This window comes from Aotus nancymaae, unplaced genomic scaffold, assembly GCF_030222135.1.
Source record: "Aotus nancymaae isolate 86718 unplaced genomic scaffold, 86718_ANA_hifiasm-v0.15.2.pri h1tg000014l, whole genome shotgun sequence".
NCBI classification, from domain to species: Eukaryota; Metazoa; Chordata; class Mammalia; order Primates; family Aotidae; genus Aotus; species Aotus nancymaae.
In genome coordinates, this window is record NW_026988425.1 from 40,825,681 (window position 1) to 40,844,334 (window position 18,654).

An 18,654-nucleotide genomic window follows, 5' to 3' on the forward strand; every position below is an offset into this window, starting at 1 on the left:
ACGTCACCAAGCTGTCTTCCAGGAGGCAGGCGGAGAGAACTCACTTCCCATTGGGTCAGCCTAGGGGCACGGCTGGCTCCCTATTGGCTTAGAGGAGGGCGTGCCTTAACGTCACATTCTCGCCTAGTCTCCTTGCTGCTCTGAATTATGGGAGGGAAGGGAAGTCCAGGAGGAAAAAATAACCCGGAATGACCTTTGCCGGTCTAGGCCTGCCCTCTTCCGTAACTGATGTCTCCTCCCACCAACGAGGCGAGCTCCGCCCTACGCCCCGCCCTTGCTGGGGGGATCAGGTGATTGCAGGCCGACATCGTCACGTGGCCGGGGCGCGCCCGCCGATTGTGGCCATGGCGGCCGCAGTCTCTAGTGTGGTGAGACGAGTGGAAGAGCTCGGGGACCTGGCTCAGGCCCACATACAGCAACTTAGCGAAGCTGCCGGTGAAGATGGTGAGGGAGCGGAGGAGGGGGAGGCGGGCGGGGCAGATTGCGCTTCGGGACTGGCGCTCGATGACTATAAGGGCTAGAGGCTAAGGCCTGTGTTCCTTTGGGTCCCAGGCCGCACGTAGCTACCCGAGGTCTGTCGCTTCTGATCCCCGCTGCGCCATCGATTGCCCACTCCCCAGAATTCACATTGCCAAGGCGTTGGCTTCGAAAACTGCCTTTTCAGAACCGATGGAAAATCTGTCCAGATCTGTACTTAACTGTCTAGGTAGCGACTGGAAAAAGGGTAGAATCTAAATAAAATACAAAAGTTTAAATAAATGGCTAAGGTGAATGATAATACTCAAATTAGTAATGGTGGTTTTGCATCCTGTAAAGATAAATAGGGATGTATAATAGTTCCCACTTTTTCATTGCTGCGTTGTAAATTTCTGTTTTACGTTTTGGATTCGAAACAGCATTCTACAGAAGAGTTTTACGTTGGTGAGATTTAGACTGTTCTGTCCCATACATCATGTCAGTTCTCACAAGCGCTCTGTTAAGTATTGGGATACTTGTTTTGGAAAAGTCTAAGCTGTTTTCTTAGGAAAAACTGGGCTAGGGAGTTACCTCAACCTTCTGAATTTAAGTAGAATTCTCCTCATTTAGGATCTACATTATTCCTTTTTGAGTTTTGAGCCATTAGTACAGATTTTAAAATTCTTGTGGACTGACTCATCATCGGGGTCATAGGAAAACAGTAGTGGAACATTGTATTAAGTGATTGAATAGTTGGTGAATTTCTTATTAAATAGAGTCTGTGATGAAATGCCTTAGTTTCAACGAATATTTTTTGCCGGATAATCTTTTCTCAAGAGTGTTTTGTTTTGTTTTTAAACAGAGAATCTCCTTTATGTCTCCCAGATTGGATCCCCTCTATTAGTGGGACTCCAGGCGCACACCACTACGCCCGGCTAACTTTTGTATATTTGGTAGAAACGGGGTTCACCATGTTGCCCAGGTTGGTCCTGAACTCCTGGGCTCAAGCATTCTGCCCGCCTTGGCTTCCCAAAGTGCTGGGATTACAGGAGTGAGCCACTGACCCCGGTCAGGAGTGTGTTCTTTAAAAACCTACAGACCATCCTGAAGCTGACTTGTATTTTGGTCTGTGGATTCACATGAATAATTCTTGGGTAGTAGCAGCTATTAACTTGAAAGTATATATAAGTTACCTCTAATTCTAGATTCACTTGAACCTGTCCAAAGAGACCAAATAATGTTTTTTATTCACTTATCACTGAACCAAAAAGCCATTGCATTTCCTTTGGAAGACTTCTTTAATCTAGAATGAATGAGACCTGGAAATAAAAGTCATGTGCTATATATGGAATTCTTGTTTGGAGGCTTAATACTTCTGAAAATTACTAAAATAAAATGACAGTGTTAGTGGTCCACATTATGAGCTGTTGATCAGCATGGAAATCAGTTTAATCTTAAAAATACTACAAGATTTTTTTAATGAACTTTAATTAAAACAAAATTTCATGTACTTGAATTTGGCATTCTTTTTCCATGCAACAAGAATAATGTACATTCAAATTTTGTTCTTTAATGTAACAACTATATGTTTATACTAGGGTATAGAGGTTTGATAGTTTCCACTGTCCTCTTCAAATTAGATGAGATAAAGCCAGATATTATTTCATCTAAGAATGCATTTTTAAATTTCTAGCCAATTTTTGTTAATTTATTTCTCATTGTGCAAGCATAATCTGTTTACTATATGGAAGTATGTCATGAGGGAGTTTTTCCAGAGATTTTGTAAGAATCTGTCATCTTTTGTCTTGCCCGTCGTTACTTTGACTAAATAATTCTAGTAAAAATACTGCATTTTATGGGGCTTTTCCAAAATGTGAGTTATGCCACCACTCCCTCCCCCAGTAATTATGTCATGAGTTTATGTGACATACTCTTTCAGTAATGGTTTAGTAAATTCAATACAAATCTTTACATTGAAAATAATCTTGCAAGTTAAAAAAAATATCAACATACTCTCTAAAGGAGCCCCAAAGGAGTGTTATATTCCATACAATTTCAGTTTATAGTAGAATACTTTTCTAGGTTGTGTGGATGTCACTTCTGGGCTAATGAGAGGTGGGAAGACAATGCTAAGAAGTAGATTTCAACTGAAGTCAAAGTGGTTGTTACAGCAATCAAAATCCAGTCTCAGGCTTTACCTGAGAAGTCTTAAGGCAGCAGTCACGTGATTGCCAACAGACATAACCTGATGGTGCTTTTGCTCCAGCACTGAAACAACTTATCTGTCTGTGTAATTCCTGAGACTGGATCAGGTAGGCCTACACCAAATGCTACACTATCTGTTCATTGGCCCATGAAGAAGAAAGGGATATATGTTAGAATATCAGAATGTATTTCAAAAGGGAACCACAGAGAGGCAAACTCAGCGAGTTTAGTGTCTTGATAGTAGGTGTATCTAAATTTGACTACATTGAAGTGCTGCAAAATCGTGAATAGTGCCTCAGAGTGGACGCATAAGACAACGTGAAATCATAGAGGCAACAAAGGGATTATGACATTAGAGAAAGGGAAAAAAATCAGGAGATGGTGAAGGCAGAGGGAGGGTGAGTTGTGATTAGAGGACTTAATCATAAGTATAGTTCCTTTTCTTCCAGGTTTTGAGGAATTGAGGTAATTTGTTTCATTTCTAAGTTTTTAAAAGAATTAACAATGAAGCTACATTATGTAATTTTAATTATAAACAATTATGATAAAGTTATAATTGCTCATAACGCTGGCATTTTATAAGGAATTCGATTTGGTCAATCATGGCCTTTTGGATAACATTTACAACTTCATTTATGAAATTATAAGTTTTCAGTGGAAGCCCTTTCTGTAGATTTATATATATTATTTGTATATTTCAGTAAGTTTTTAATTTGTTTAAATATTTTGAGTGCATTATCAGACTGCATTTAACAAATGGCAACAGTGAATCTAGAAAGTTCTCAGTATTTTGCTTTCTAGAATAAATTTTCATGATAAATTTACTTAATTAGGTTTAGGCATTACACATTTCATGTGTTAGATAAGATATTTTTACTTAAATACTGTTTCTCGATATGCCATAATATTATTTCATCTTATCGTTTCATTCATTTCATCTTGATACGTAATCTGTTTGTTTAACACTCTGAACTATGTGAAGTAATCATCATCTTTTTATTTCTCATAGATCACTTTTTAATTCGGGCCTCTGCAGCATTAGAAAAATTGAAACTCCTGTGTGGAGAAGAGAAAGAATGTTCAAATCCATCAAATCTTCTAGAACTTTACACACAGGTACTGAGAGAGATATGGACTCTGGCATTTTATGAGGGCAGGTTGTTTATTTAGATCGTTGACTCCAAGTTTAAGTAAAACAAAATCAGTTTATTCCGTATTTCAAGTGTTTAATTTTGTTCAAAAAACTATGAATAAAGCGCAAAAACTTGAAACTTTGAGACAGTATGCAAAGAAGTAAGATTTATTAAATGTGTCAATAAGAAAAGTCAGGAAAAAAATCTTACAGATAACAGAATGGTTTTCCTTTAGAGATAATTGAACAGAACACTAGTATTTGCAATGTCCAATCTCTTGAAAGTTTCAGAGGGCGTAGGGGAATATATAAGAACCCTTTTTTTTCCCCTGAAATTTACTTTCCCTAGGATTCTCAATAATATTCCCCCTGCTAGTGTCATGCAAATCTATGCAATTTTTCTCTTCACTCCCTTTTTTTAACTTTCTTTTCAAAATTAGGCTGCTGCGTGGCCAACACCTTTTTTTCTTGGTTTTCTGAAATGCTGCTGAGGCATGCTAACATCAAGAAATATAATTTTGTTATAGTAGCTAACATTTATATAGCACTTTGTAGTTGATAGAATATACTCATATGTCCTTTTTGGATTGCTAAGAGGTAACAAAACGGATGTGGTTACAGAAAGTGCAGTAAACTTAGCCTTCCAAAGTGCCCATTTATAGCACTTAAATGCCTGGTACTGTTCTTCCTGTTAGGAAGTTTCTAAAGATAGCTTTTGCCTCCAAATATCATGGCTGAGTGAGCCTAACAGCTACTGAAACCAGAGAGAACTGTTTAGGTTTGGCAGGTATTTTGCTTGGCTTTCTTTCCTTTCAGAAGACTGTGCTTGTCTGCATATGTTGTATGTCATCTCATTTTTTTTCACATAAGAGTGTTCTAAACATTTTAACTTACTTACTAGAATAAGGCAAAAGACCTTATTCTAGTAAGTAAGATACAGGTTTAAATTTTCCAGATCCTCTTAAACTGTATTTATGGTTTTAAATCAACAGATCACCTTTCATAAGATGATGATCTCTCCTTACTGGCTTAGGCCTTTCACACAATAACACTTACCGCTTAAGTGGTACTAACTGGGTGCTAGGTAACGTTTCTAGTACTTTACGTATGTTAATTAATTTCATACTCCAACAAGGAGCTTTGAAAGGTGTTTTAGTCCAACTTATCACTTAGCCAATTAAGAAAATGAGGCTCAAAAGAGATAAATTGACCTGTCTTTGGTTAGTTAAGTGATTAGTTGTAGAAATGACACTAGAACCCAGTTTCCTTAGTCTTAGTTCAATAGATTAAAAAAGTAAAAAGGATTGGGGAGTTTTAATATGCTTTAACAGGATCTCTAGTGTTTAGGAATATTGGGGACTTAGTGTTTGAATTGCATATGTTGATGATATGCTTCCTATATTGGGTGGCAGAATACGTATGACCCTAATGCTGGCTCTGTATTTGGGAAAACAAATAAATCCTTTGAAAGTTCAAAACTAGAGGTGGTAACCTTAACTTGTTATATCAGACATTTGGAAAATTTTCAGGGATTATATAAATAGCAGAATATAATAATTATATTTTTCATAATTTTATACATGATTAAATTCCATTAATTAAAACAAAGCTCCATTTTCTTTTTTGACTGAAAGAAACATTAATTCAGCACTTTAGTAAAATACCTATGAAATTTTCTTTAAAATCTTTTTCAAGTTATATTTACATCTAGACATTTTGCCTGCTGTTCAAAGTTACATACTGAGCTAGAAGATTTAAATGTGTAATAAAGCACCTATATGTGCAAGGTTAAACTGTAAGAATTGTTTTTTTAAGTTTAAATCATTGATATATACCTTTTTTTTTTAAGGCTATTTTGGACATGACATATTTTGAAGAGAACAAACTAGTAGATGAAGATTTTCCTGAAGACTCTTCACAGAAAGTAAAAGAGCTGATCAGTTTTCTTTCAGAACCAGAAATTTTAGTTAAGGAAAATAATATGCATCCAAAAGTAAGTTTTTCATTCCTGTTAATTATGGTGGAATATTGCTGGTTCTTGCTGTCCTGCTCTTTGGAGTCTGTAGTTTTTCTTCTTGATTGTGTCTTTGTTTCTTAAATTAAGATTGGCGGAGGGACTTAACACTTCAGACCAATGTCGCAACAAAAATATGATATTTTACTAAATGTATGTCAGAATATTTGTATAATAGAATTATAATTACAGTGCCTAATCATTTTTTAAACATAGATACTCCAATTTCAACTCCCTTTACTTTTGCAGATGCTGTTTCCTTGAAGGTCACTATTAATCTAATTACCACATCTGTTGTCCTTACAGTCCTTATCCTTTCAAATCTTTGCTGCCCTTCTTAGTATTGATCACCCCTTTCCTCTGAGACCCTGCATGCTACTTTTCCACTTCTTCCTCTCTGAAATGTTTTCTCTTGCTCTTTTGCCAGCAACTTTCCTGCCTTCCATTCTAGTAGCACAGGTACTAGCCAAGGATGTCTCTTTCATCACTGATAGTATCTATTCTCTCTTTGCTTGACAACCTATTCACAGGCTTTGTACTGTCATCTCTATTTGGATAATTCTATGATTTTTTATCTCTAGTCCTGGATACTCTTTCAAACAAATAATTTTTCATCTTTAACATGCTGCTGATTATCTACTTAGATGTATTTTTTGCTCTATTTATTTATCAGGGGAGGCTGTGGAAACATTATCCCCAGATTTAAATGACAAACCACTGTAAAAATTTTAATTTATTAAAATAATTTTTGTGTATACATTTTCATTATTTTATTCAAGCAGTAATAGACATAGATATGATCTTAATTTAAGTAATGTATTTCTGAAAAGTTACCTTTTAAATGAGATGATGACTGCTTATATTGCAAATATGTTAGGGGAATTTGCTAGTAAAAATATTTTTAAAATTATTTTGTAAAACTATTTGTAAATTGAAGTATTTTAATTTTCATGTATTAATAGACTTGCATATTTACAATTGAAAGTAAGGCCTCCCTGTGCAAGTAACTAAACCAAAGGCACATTTTGTGATGTGAGAATATTTTTAATTGCTGAATTTTTGAAATATAACTTCAACTTTTACAGACATCCAGTTTCTCTTTTTAACATGTCTTTTTTGTGTTTCAGCACTGCAATTTGCTTGGGGACGAGCTACTGGAATGTCTCTCTTGGAGACGAGGAGCTCTGCTGTATATGTATTGCCATTCTCTGACCAAAAGAAGAGAGTGGCTCTTGAGAAAATCCAGTTTGCTTAAAAAGGTAAGAAGACATTCCTTACATACTTTTTATTGTTGACATTTATAGGTTTCAAAAAGCTATCTTTGTTATAGTACTAAGAGTAATGGATCAAAGGGTCTGGGTTTGTGTTCTAGAGCTTTTATTTACTAGCTGGGTAATCATAAATAAATTGGGATTGTTCTGAAGACTAAATCAGATAACATGTGAAAGTACTTTGTAATCTGTGAAGTTCTTTTTTTTTAAGGATTTATATTGTTTTAAATATAAGATAAACTATATTAATTTCTAAACTTCTAGAAAACTTTTGACCTGAAGAAAACACTTGGTTGTGAGCCTGTCAGCAGATCACTTCTAAGGAACTCACATGACCCTGCTCCTAGAAAATTGTAGCCTTCTGATTCACTTGACTATTATCACCAAATCATTAAATCCAAAATATAAGTCTTAGTATTATATCACTAAGGATTCTAACTTGAGTTAAATGTACATACAATTTAGGTGGGATTGGAAATGGGAGGCCACACTTGCAGATATAAAAGTTTGTTTGTAATATTTCTAAATTATAAGTATATACATGTTTTTAACACATTGTTGTTGAGCACATCTTTATTATCTTTATTTTATTTTATTTTTTTTGAGACGGAGTCTTGCTCTGTCGCCCAGACTGGAGTGCAGTGGCCTGATCTCAGCTCACTGCAACCTCTGCCTCCCAGGTTCAAGTGATTCTCCTGCCTCAGCCTGCCGAATAGCTGGGATTATAGGCACGCACCACCACACCCGGCTAATTTTTGTATTTTTAGTAGACATGGGGTTTCACCATGTTGGTCAGGCTGGTCTTGAACTCCTGACCTCATGATCCACCCACTTCAGACTCCCAAAGTGCCACCATGCCCTGTGTCAAGGGGTATATTTATATTAGCAAAGTCTTGGGATGTTGGGTCTTTATACCATTGAAATATAGCTGTAAGCTGTGTCTGTATATGAACCCATTTTCTCTTGATTAAAGAATGGAAAATATTAATATTTGAAGTTTATACATCTCTGCATATAATACTTTCAATTCTTTGGCTTTGACTTTTATTTAGTACCTTGTTGATGGAATCAGTTACTTGCTACAGATGCTAAATTATCGATGTCCTATCCAGTTAAATGAAGGAGTTTCTTTCCAGGACCTAGACACAGCTAAATTACTGAGTGCAGGTAATGTGATCTCTCATTAAATTTTCTAAGCGATTTAAAGCTTCTTAAGATTTTAGGAAGTTTGTTAGATTTAAATAAATGTCAAGGTAGATTATAGACAAAAAAAAGTAGTAAGTAATAAAAGGGCTTATAAAAAATTCAAAGATTAATTTTTTTGATGTAATACAGAAATATACTTCTAATCCCTTGTGTTTAATAATTTTGGAAGTTATGTATTGTGTTCCTTTTACTCATTCTGCGTCCTCACACAGCCCTGTATTGGTTTGCTTTCACACTACTATAAAGATACTACCTGAGACTGGGTAATTTATAAACAAAAGAGGTTTAATTGTCTCTCAGTTCCACATGGCTGGGGAGGTGTCAGGAAACTTACAATCATGGTGGAAGGGGAAGCAGGCAAGTCTTACATGGTAGCAGGTAAGAGAGCATGTGTGAGTGCAGGAAAAACTATCATTTATAAAACCATCAGCTCGTGAGAATTCACTCACTATCATGAGAACAGCATGGAAGAAACCACCCCCATGATCCAGTCACTTTGCACCAGGTTCCTCCCTCAACACTGGAGATTATAATTCAAGATGAGATTTGGGTGGGGACACAGAGGCAAAGCATATCAAGCCCCAGTCAACATTTTATGAGAACTAGATTTGGCTACTTATAACTGACTGAAAGTAACTTTTAAACAAGGTAGACATTTAGTGATCTTTCACATAGAAAAGGTTCCAGAGCAGGTACAGTGGCTCTATCTCATCATGTTCTTACCTTTTTCCTCCATTCATCTTTAGAACCAGACCCCCTCTTCATGGGGAGGCACTTTATATAGAATACATAATCTCTGTTTAGGACATTGCTTTTATTCTCAGTATCCCAAGATGTTCCTAGAGCTCCTTCAATCTGTTTCAGGCTACAGGAATTGCAAAAGGGAATTTCAGCCAAGTCTGTTTTTTCAGACCATCCTTCTCAGAAGTTTCTTAAAACCTCCATTTCACTGGCCAGAATTTAATCAGATGACTTTACTCAGCTATAAGAAAACCTGGGGAGTATAGTCCTTAACCTGATACATTGCCATCCCAAATAAAATTAAGGTTCTTTACTAAGAAAAAGGTATGGGGAGAATGAATACTGGTTGGCAATTATAAATTTCTGCCACAAGCATCTGTGTAGTTGAAAATTCTAGGAACTGATTATAGAACATCATCTGGGTTTTAGACTTGTGTGTGGAGAGAGAAGAATCACTTACTTTTACCATCTCCTTATAAATGGAGGAACTGAGATCCAGGTAAACCAGGTGAATTGCTCAAAGTCAAATAGCTGCAAGTAACATTAGATCACACGTGTAAACTTTCTTCTTTTATATTTCATCTGAAATTTGAATGGAAAAAAAATGAAATATGAAGAATAATTAGAATGTCTCTTTGGAAAAATTCTAGAATTTTAAATATGTTTTAATTCTTCCTGTTTCTTTGTTAGCCTCTTCAGGATTTTTGTATTTGAAAGCATTTCATAGAAAAAGAACAGTGATTTAAGTGTTATTAACATGATGTCCAAAAGTTATTATTTTCTGTTCATTTAGGCAAATATTTTATTCTAAAACAACTTATTGTGAATACAAAAAGCTCCCTCAGTGGGCATGGCATTTTGATTAACATGGCGTATTTGATGTATTTATGGCAAGTATGACTAGTTATTAGTTATTTCAGATAACTAGGAACCAATTAGAGGCATTTGAAAATGGCTTTTTAAAAACTTATATTTACCCATGTGGACTGATTAAATTGAATTCTTAATGTGGTACACTTTAAAAGAAAAAAGGTGACGGTAGGCACTAAAGCTCGTTTAGAACCAAAGAGAATGGCATAAATCACCTGTTTTCCTCATTCTCCCATTTCTAGTTATAAAGTAAGATACTCTCATAGCCTGGAATTTTTTCTTCAGGAAGCATGTAATATTGGTGCCATCTCTTTGTCATACTTTGAATTTACTAGCTCCTAGCTTCAGTTGCCTCTTCAAGAAGGGAATTAAAAGGGTCAGATAGGGTAGCATTTTCCAGGCAAAAAGAATCAGTACAGGCACCACAGCAGTTTTGCTGCATACAGTCCTCAGTCCTCTTGTGGTGTCAGCTTCTTCTCATCTAAAGAAGTTTGCCTCCTTTGGGATGCCAAGGCAGGATGATCGCTTGAGAAAAGCTAGGAGTTCAAGACATAGTGAGACCTCATCTCTGCAAAAACTTTAAAAAAAAAAAAAATTAGCCAGGTGTGGTGATGCGTGATTGTAGTTCCAGCTACTTAGTAGGCTGAGGCGGGAGGATCATTTGAGCCCAGGAGTTTGAGGCTGCAGTGAGCTGTGATCACATAGCTGCAATCTAGCCTGGGTAACATAGTGGGACCCTGAATGAGGCGGGGGAAAAAAAAAGATTGCTTTGCCCAAATGTATCTATCTGAAGATGATTAGATTTGAAGCCAGGAAACCTACAATTTATAGGCTGAATTACTCCTAAGTCCCTGTTGGAGAGGCTCAAATTATTTTTTTTAGTCAATCTAAAATACAGTTCTGAATAATTCTTAATATTTAGGGAGAAAAGTTCTATATGAGACATCAAATTTTTTGTGGCTATATCTTGGTGATAATTAACCTATTTTTAGATAAAACTCAAAACTGTGTATGGTTTTTGTTACTTTTTCTAAGGTAAGATAATCATGTTGTTTAGACATTATCTGCATATCGTTAAATTTTTTGCAATAAGCTCTTGTATGTCACCTCTGAGCCTCATTCTTCTGTGAAGTGGGGCCAGAGAATTTTAATCTTTGGACATGGCCTTATCAGATGAAAGGCTTATAAAAATTGCCTTGTCAGAATAAAGCTGGAATCAAATGGGGGTAAACCAAAAAACTGTCCAACTTTTACACCCTTGGTTTATGCCCTTCTTAATACCATCAAGGACCCTCCCTCCCCTACAAATTGGCACTGGTATCACAGAAGGATGTATGAGTGGGAGGGGGATGACGAAGAGAGATTGGGTTAATGGGTACAAACATATAGTTAGAGAGAAGGAATAAGTTCTGATGTGTGATAGCAGAGTAGCTATAAGTAACAACACACTATGTTTTTCAACATAGCTAGGGGAGAGGACTTGAAATGTACCCAACACATAGAAATGGTATTTGGGTGATGGATACCCTAAATACCCAAACTTGATCATTACATACTCTATGTATGTAACAAAATTTCACATGTACTCCTAAATATGAGCAAATAGGATGTATCAAAAAATTTTAAATGCAGATTTTTGTGTAACCTATGCAAGTTCTGATTCACTATATGAAGACCAGGATTCTATTTTTAGTAAGCTCCCTAAATTGTTAGGATGTAGGCAGATTTGTACATCATGCTCCCAGAAGATGGCAATCTGGCCACCTGTTTTTTTCTGTGAAAGTTATCTTTTCTGCCCTCTCCTTTAATGGATTATCTTCGTTCCCTTTCCCTACCTCCCCATGTCACATGTGCCTTCCTTCTGTTAACATGTGTTTACCAAGGGCATCCACAATGTAAAGTGAAATGTTTTATTGTAAAACAATGATAAATATTAACGGCAAAAGAAAATATCAGGGAAAATTCATAGAAGCAAAAAGCCTGTATCTATAGAGTAGTGGACCCCTTGTGGGAATAGAGAAGAAGAAGAAGGTGTCTACTTTTTACCTTGTTCATCTCTTCCTTTATTTTAATGCAGTTATTTTGAAAGTGTCCATGGAACAGCAGCATCAGCATCACCCTAGGTTTTAGGAATTAACTTAAAAAATGTAAATTCATAAACCCAACCCCATGTCTCAGTCTGAAACTGGAGGGGCAGGGCAGTAATCGGCATTTTAGTAAATCCACCAGGTAATTCAAATGCAGGCAAAATTTTGAGAACCACTGTTTATCATATAGCCATTTGTATTAGTCCATTTTCACACTGCTGATAAAGACATACCCAAGACTGTGAAGACAAAATAGGTTTAATGGACTCAACGGTTCCACGTGACTGGGAGGCCTCACAATCATGGGGGAAGGCAAAAGGCACTTCTTACATGGTGGTGGCAATAGAGAATGAGAGAGAAGTGAAAGGGAAACCCCTTATGAAACTATCAGATCTCTTGAGACTTAGTCACTACCAAGAGAACAGTATGGGGGAAACCACCCCCGTGATTCAGTTGTTTCCCACTAGTACCCTCCCACAACACATGGGAATTATGGGGTACAATTCAAAATGAGATTTGGATGAGGACACACCGCCAAACCATATCACCAGTCATTCAGTTATTCTGATGAACCTGTTGTTTCTGTTGCTACTCTTTATAAGCAGAAATTGAGGTGAAGTGAAGGTGAAAACTGTAGGAACAAATTTTGATACTTTAAAAAGCGGGCAGTGGATTCAAAACAGAAACTACCACCATTTTGAAAGTTGAATTATTCATATCCAGTACCCTCATAGGTCACTTTTGTTGAATCATATTAGGTGACCATCTAAAATTATGTTACTCATTTATTTGAAGTAACCTTTTCTAATCACAGAAGTACATTAGAATACATCATTTATTTTTACTTTAATAACTTTAAGAAGTTACATTTTTATTTCATATGTTCTTTAAGAAAATTCCATGAATTAAGTAGGGGATGTGAACTCGTTTCTCAGATTTAAAACCTGAGATTCAAAGAGCTTTGGTGACTTGCCCAAAGACACAAAGCCAGTAATTTATACCCAGATCTTTTTTTATTCTAGGTTTATTTGTCTTTCTGCCAAATTAATATACTTTATGCACCATAAATGTTTTAATTATATAATTGCCTACTGGAAAAGCTACCCATAAGAAGAATGTGTTCAACATTTGATGAAAATTCTGCAGCGTATTCTCTTTTTTTCTGGTAATACAAAGCATCTTGGAAATAATTTAACATCTTTAATAATTTAAAATTATATGGACTCTCAGGCATGGTTATGCATGATAATTTCTTAGACTTTTAGAGAAATATAGGAGGTCTAGGATATTTGACTGTAACTATATGAATGATCCTAGAGCATACCCCAGTTTATAAGTACTCTGAAATTGTCAGCAGAATTTGGGGTGTATATCTTGGTAGAGATTCTATTCCTTAAATCAGATTCTCGAAGAAGTTCTAGCAGACCCCAAAAAGGTCAAAAACATTTATGGTCCTCTTAAAAAAAAATTCTCTGATACTCTGTTTTTCTTTTTGTAATGGGCCTCTTTTACTAGTAAAATATACATAAAAATGCTAATTAAATGAAGATGTATTAGTCATATTTGGCTTTTGTGTTACTGTTAAAGTGAGAATAGAAAATACTTAATGACAAAGGGAACTTACTGGAGGTTAGTTAATAACTAGGGTTTCTTTTTAAGCTTTTAATTCTAAACTGTCAACCTAAATGACTTTCCCAGGAATATTTAGTGACATTCATCTGCTGGCTATGATGTACAGTGGAGAAATGTGTTACTGGGGGTCGAAGTATTGTGCTGATCAGCAACCAGAAAATCATGAAATGGATGCCGATGTTTCTGGAGCAAGCTGCACTACACAAAAGGAACCCTTGGATTTCCGAGAAGTAGGAGAAAAAATCTTGAAAAAGTATGTATCTGTGTGTGAAGGACCCCTGAAAGAACAAGAATGGAATACAACGAATGCAAAACAAATTTTAAACTTCTTTCATCATCGCTGTAACTAGTAAGTTCATCTAGTCCTTTTCAAATAGAAAAACAACAAGACCCATGAAATGGAAAAGAGAGTTCCAAAAAAGAAAGACATGTTGATACTGGATATGAGAATATTACACTGCATAAAGATATGCAGCTTGGGTACCCTTCTTTAAACGCCATCCATCTTTTTCATTATATATTCTTAAACCTATGAAGGGATGATTCTTTAATTTCTAAAGTGTTCAAACTCACCTTGAAATACAGATGTTATGTCACTAATAATGAGGAGTAACTCAATTTCGCTTTACAAAGATTTTTTCTATTACTTTAGATTATTTTTTTATTATGGTATATGTAACACAAGTTTACCATTTTTATCATCTTTAGATTATTTTTTAATCTCCCTCTCTTGAAGTTTGCCATGCCTCAGAAATTAAAGTCAAGTTACCTCATTGCTTTGAATACATACTATGGATATAAATGTAGGCAAAATGAAAGATTATGACTAATATTCAGATTCCATTTTCAATAAAGGTAAATAATAAAAGATCTCACAAAGGAATCATTGTGTTTAATTATTTTGCCATGTACTACTAATTGTATTTAAAATTTTTACTTCCTTTAGGCATTTTATAAAAATTTAAAAATTATTTTTCTATTGTTTAAAAGAAAATGCATGGCTTTTCAAGTGACTAATGAAGATCAAAACCAAGTTAGGTTAGTCTACCATTAGTTCATATGCTTTTATAGCATATCTTTTCATACCATACTGAACTTTTAATATTTTCTGCCTTTAATAATAGGGGTGAGTGTTAAAGGCCAGAGAGCCTAACTTGATATCTTGCTTATGGTCTTTCTGTCTACCTCATCTTGGGATGATCTTTCTGATACCTTGCTGATATCTTGGATTTCTGCCTCAGTGACTTTATCACATTCCAGCAGCTTACTCCTGCAGTCTCACTTGGAATGTCACCATCATGAGTTTCTCTTTTTGGTAAAATTTCAGTAACTGATAACTGCCCTCTTTTCAGTTTTTTTACTTCCTTGTTTTATTGACTTTTCTCTCCTTTTATGCTTGTTCCACATTCTTCAGTTCCTTCTCACTCCCTTTTCTTGACTGCTCCCCTTCCTCCTAAACTGTTAGCCCCTTTCAGGCTTGCTTTCCTATCCACCTTCAGCTTTATGGGGCACTATATGAACTAATCTCACCACTTCTTCCCCTAGTCTTTTAGTCTAGTTCTTCTCCAAGCCCTCAACATCAGATTAATCCTGTTTATTATCTATCTTTTCTGGAATGCTGAGTTCTTCAAGGGTAGTCCTTCAGTGGAATCACTACAAATGTCTCGCTTCAGCCTTAGAAAAACCCTCAAATTAAACCTTCTGTTTGTTACTAGGGTGGCCTCTGTCCCATTTCCCGCTGTGGCTGAGCCAAACTTCATTACTTTCCTTAGGCCCTCTGCCCCTCCTCTAGCATATGGCTCTTCCTCCTATTGGACAGAAAATTGAGACCATGAAGAGGTCAACTTGTGTTTACCAACTTTATTCATTTTTCCTTGTTTTAGAGGAAAAGAGCTTGCCTGCCTCCTATCAAAGGCTACTCTGTGCTAGAGGTTGGTTTCATCTCTGCTGTCTCCCTTATTTCCCTTGTGGTGTCTTACTTTCTGCCTACCTTTTAGATATTGATCTTCACTAGATTTTTTTTCCTCTCTTTTTTTTTTACTTTACATATTTTATACAATGTTATTCATAGCCATGGCTTCTTTTACCACCTGTAATATCAGACTGAGTCTCAAACCTGTAACTCGTATCCTGGCTTCTCTCTTGCTCTCTAAACCTTGTATCTAACTACCTATCAAATGTCTTCACTTAGACATCCCATAGTAATTTTAAATGCAATGTGTCCAAACATCAAGTCCTTGTCTTTTATATAAAATCCTTTCTGCTTTATAAGTTTTCTCTTTTGGGGATCGTCCACAGATCAGAGCAACACAGAATGCTTACCTTCTCAGCCATGTCTCTGTAGTCATCCTGTATAATCATGTTCTAGTTCATTGTTGCTCAAACAGTTAAAATCCAGTCTGCTTTATCAGTAAAGCAGACTTAATTAAAAAAATTCTGATAGAGCCTTTGTGGCAAGGGGAATCTCTCAATTCCTGCCCCAGAGCCCTTGCTTATCCTTACACAGCTAAGATTTTTTATTTAACTTAGCATTTTAGCAGGTTTTATTATGAAAATACCTTTGTGCTTTCTAAGTATAAAGATTTAAATTATTTTTAATATGGTTTTTAGAACCATAGTCTGTCCCTCTTTTTAGAGAATCCTGATCAATTCAAGGACGTCCAATTCTTCCCCAAATGTACTTTGTGTGTTTTCAACCTCAGTAGACTTGCAGACATCATTACTTCTACATCCTTCTTTGTGATCAAGTGAATACCTACCTACTTTTTAAGACTCAGCTTCAGTGATTCTGTTTTCTTGGGCTTTTTTCAGCCCTTTTCAGTCAAATTAGATGCTCCTTTGTTCTGGTTCTTTACTCTTCCCCTCCCATGTTATCACACTGATCACATTGCTTTGTAATTATTTTATTTATAGTTGGTAAACTCCATATTTTAAAAATTTCCCGGTATACATAGTGCATGGTAGACCCTTAGTAATGTTTCTGAATTAATGAGGCATGATTCTAAATGGCAAACTTTGCACAAAAAGGTTGTCGCTATTGGATTCCAAACTGCCATGCCCTCTATACCAGTGGCTGACAAGGCATATAGGGATATATATATATTGTCTTGAGAGGAGTATTCAGATTCTGAACCTGAGGAAAGAGAACTTTCTCTTATGAAGTTGGAAACTTCCATTTTGCCTTCGTAATCCTTGTAGACCACTTGGTCTCACTGGTTGGTACAATTATGAGGGTAATACCGGGTGCTTTTTGTACAACTTTCCACCCCCTACACAGTTGGAGAATAATTTGTAGACTATAGCAGTTAAAATGCTTTTTACTCTGGTGTATTATAAAATAATGAACACATTCTTGTATATGTTAAAGCCTGCTAAATAATTCAGTTAGAATGAAGTAACCTCACAGTACCAAATACCCCACATAAGGAAAGTACTACACTAAATTCACTCAACAACTATTGTATGCTTGCCATGTGCCAGATTTTATCCTAGACACTGAGGATATAGCTTTGTAACCACCCCTTCCTGTTTCAGAGCTTGTATTCTAGTGGAGGAAGTTAGACAAAGCATTTTAAATAATAAATGTATTATAGAGAGTGTCAAGTGATGAGTACCATGAAGAAGAATAAATTAGGGTAATGGGCTAGTGTGATGAGAGAGGGGTGGGATGCCATCATATTTAGGGGTGTTTGGGAACTGTCTACTGCTTTAGCATTTGTGTCTTCAAATTTCCCTCCTTTGGTTATATACCTTGCATATTCAGTACATTCATAAAGTTTCTTTCCTATAGAAGTTCTGATACTGAATTAAGGAATGGGTCACTACTTAAGACCTTATCATTTCAGCTACACATAAAGGGTTTCTCTCCAGTATGGATTTTGCTAATGGTTAAGTGATACCAAAAGGCCTTGTTGAATTTTTTACACTTGGGGTTTCTCTTCGGTTTGAATTCTCTTGTGGTTACCAAAACTCTGTTAAAGGACTCTTCACAGTCCTTAAATTTGTATGGTTCTTTCCCAATATGAATTTTTTGATGTTAACTAGGCTTTTAGACTTAATTAAAGAGATGTCTGCTGTGCTGCATTTACAGGGTTTTAGTCTACTGAAAATATTGATGCTGATTAAGGTGCAAATCATGACTAAAGACTTTTCTCTTTTCTTTTGCATATAGTAGAGTGAGGTGAGGGTCATGGCTAAAACCCCACAATAACATTACATTCCTAACTTTACTGTCTTGCTGCGAATTCTGCTGTTCATTAAAGTGTGAGCTGTGTCAAAAGGCATTCTTAGATTCATTTTAATGGCATTTTAATAAACTCACAGTTGGTTAACATGCTGGTTTTAGATTGCTTGTCTCATTTCTCTTTCTGTTTTCCAGGGCTCCTTTTCTAGCTTAAATAAGGGTACCCCATCTGCCACAGAATCCAGGATTCTATAGTTCTTTAGTTTCACTTCTCTATATTCTTTTTTTTTTTTTAACAATGAGATGATATGTTACAGTAGTATTACATTAACATGCATTTAATATATCCACAATTAAAGTATGCATTATGTATATATGCTGGTGTTCTTTCATATTTTCTGTTTCTTCTAGTGAAAATTTCCAAGTAAACTGTTTTTGAGCATATACATTTTTAAAAAAATAAAACCATACACCCCTACTTGTTGCTTGTTTTCTTTTATATTCGACTGTTACATCAGAATTAAAACTATTATAATCTCAGTTTGTTATTTTAACTTCTGAATGTTGTTTCTTCTGGTCCTAATAACTTTTGAACATGGGTAATATAGTGGTTAGGATTCTGAGCTCTGGAGCCAGAAGGCCCGAGTTTAATCACAGACCTGCCATTTACTGTGTGACTCTCTGTAAGTTCTTTAATCTTCCTGTGCCTTATTATCTTATTTTTTTAACACAATATAGTACCTACCTCAAGGATATTTAAGATTAAATAAGTTAATGTTCAGAGTGCTTTAGTTCAGTGCCTAGCACATGATAAGAACACAAGAGAATTAGCTATTACTAGACTATTTCCCTTAATG

The 18,654-nt window shown here is 35.7% G+C and overlaps 1 protein-coding gene across 1 annotated transcript; it reads left to right on the forward strand.

The window, feature by feature from the left end:
- The first annotated feature begins 297 nt into the window (after positions 1-297).
- RIMOC1 (RAB7A interacting MON1-CCZ1 complex subunit 1) lies at positions 298-18,275 on the forward strand. The gene is made up of 6 exons (XM_021670212.2): positions 298-444; positions 3,671-3,777; positions 5,643-5,786; positions 6,935-7,066; positions 8,131-8,245; positions 13,681-18,275. The coding sequence occupies exons 1-6, from the start codon at positions 345-347 to the stop codon at positions 13,962-13,964; spliced, it is 882 nt and encodes a 293-aa protein (XP_021525887.2). The 5' UTR covers positions 298-344; the 3' UTR covers positions 13,965-18,275.
- The last annotated feature ends 379 nt before the right edge of the window (positions 18,276-18,654 follow it).

What these genes read in the sequence shown, in the direction of transcription:
- RIMOC1 (XM_021670212.2), top strand. Translation starts at nt 345, where the DNA reads ATGGCGGCCGCAGTCTCTAGTGTGGTGAGACGAGTGGAAGAGCTCGGG. An exon ending in CGAAGCTGCCGGTGAAGATG is followed by an intron (nt 445 to 3,670) that starts GTGAGGGAGCGG and finishes TATTTCTCATAG; the next exon opens with ATCACTTTTTAATTCGGGCC. An exon ending in AATCCAGTTTGCTTAAAAAG is followed by an intron (nt 7,067 to 8,130) that starts GTAAGAAGACAT and finishes ACTTTTATTTAG; the next exon opens with TACCTTGTTGATGGAATCAG.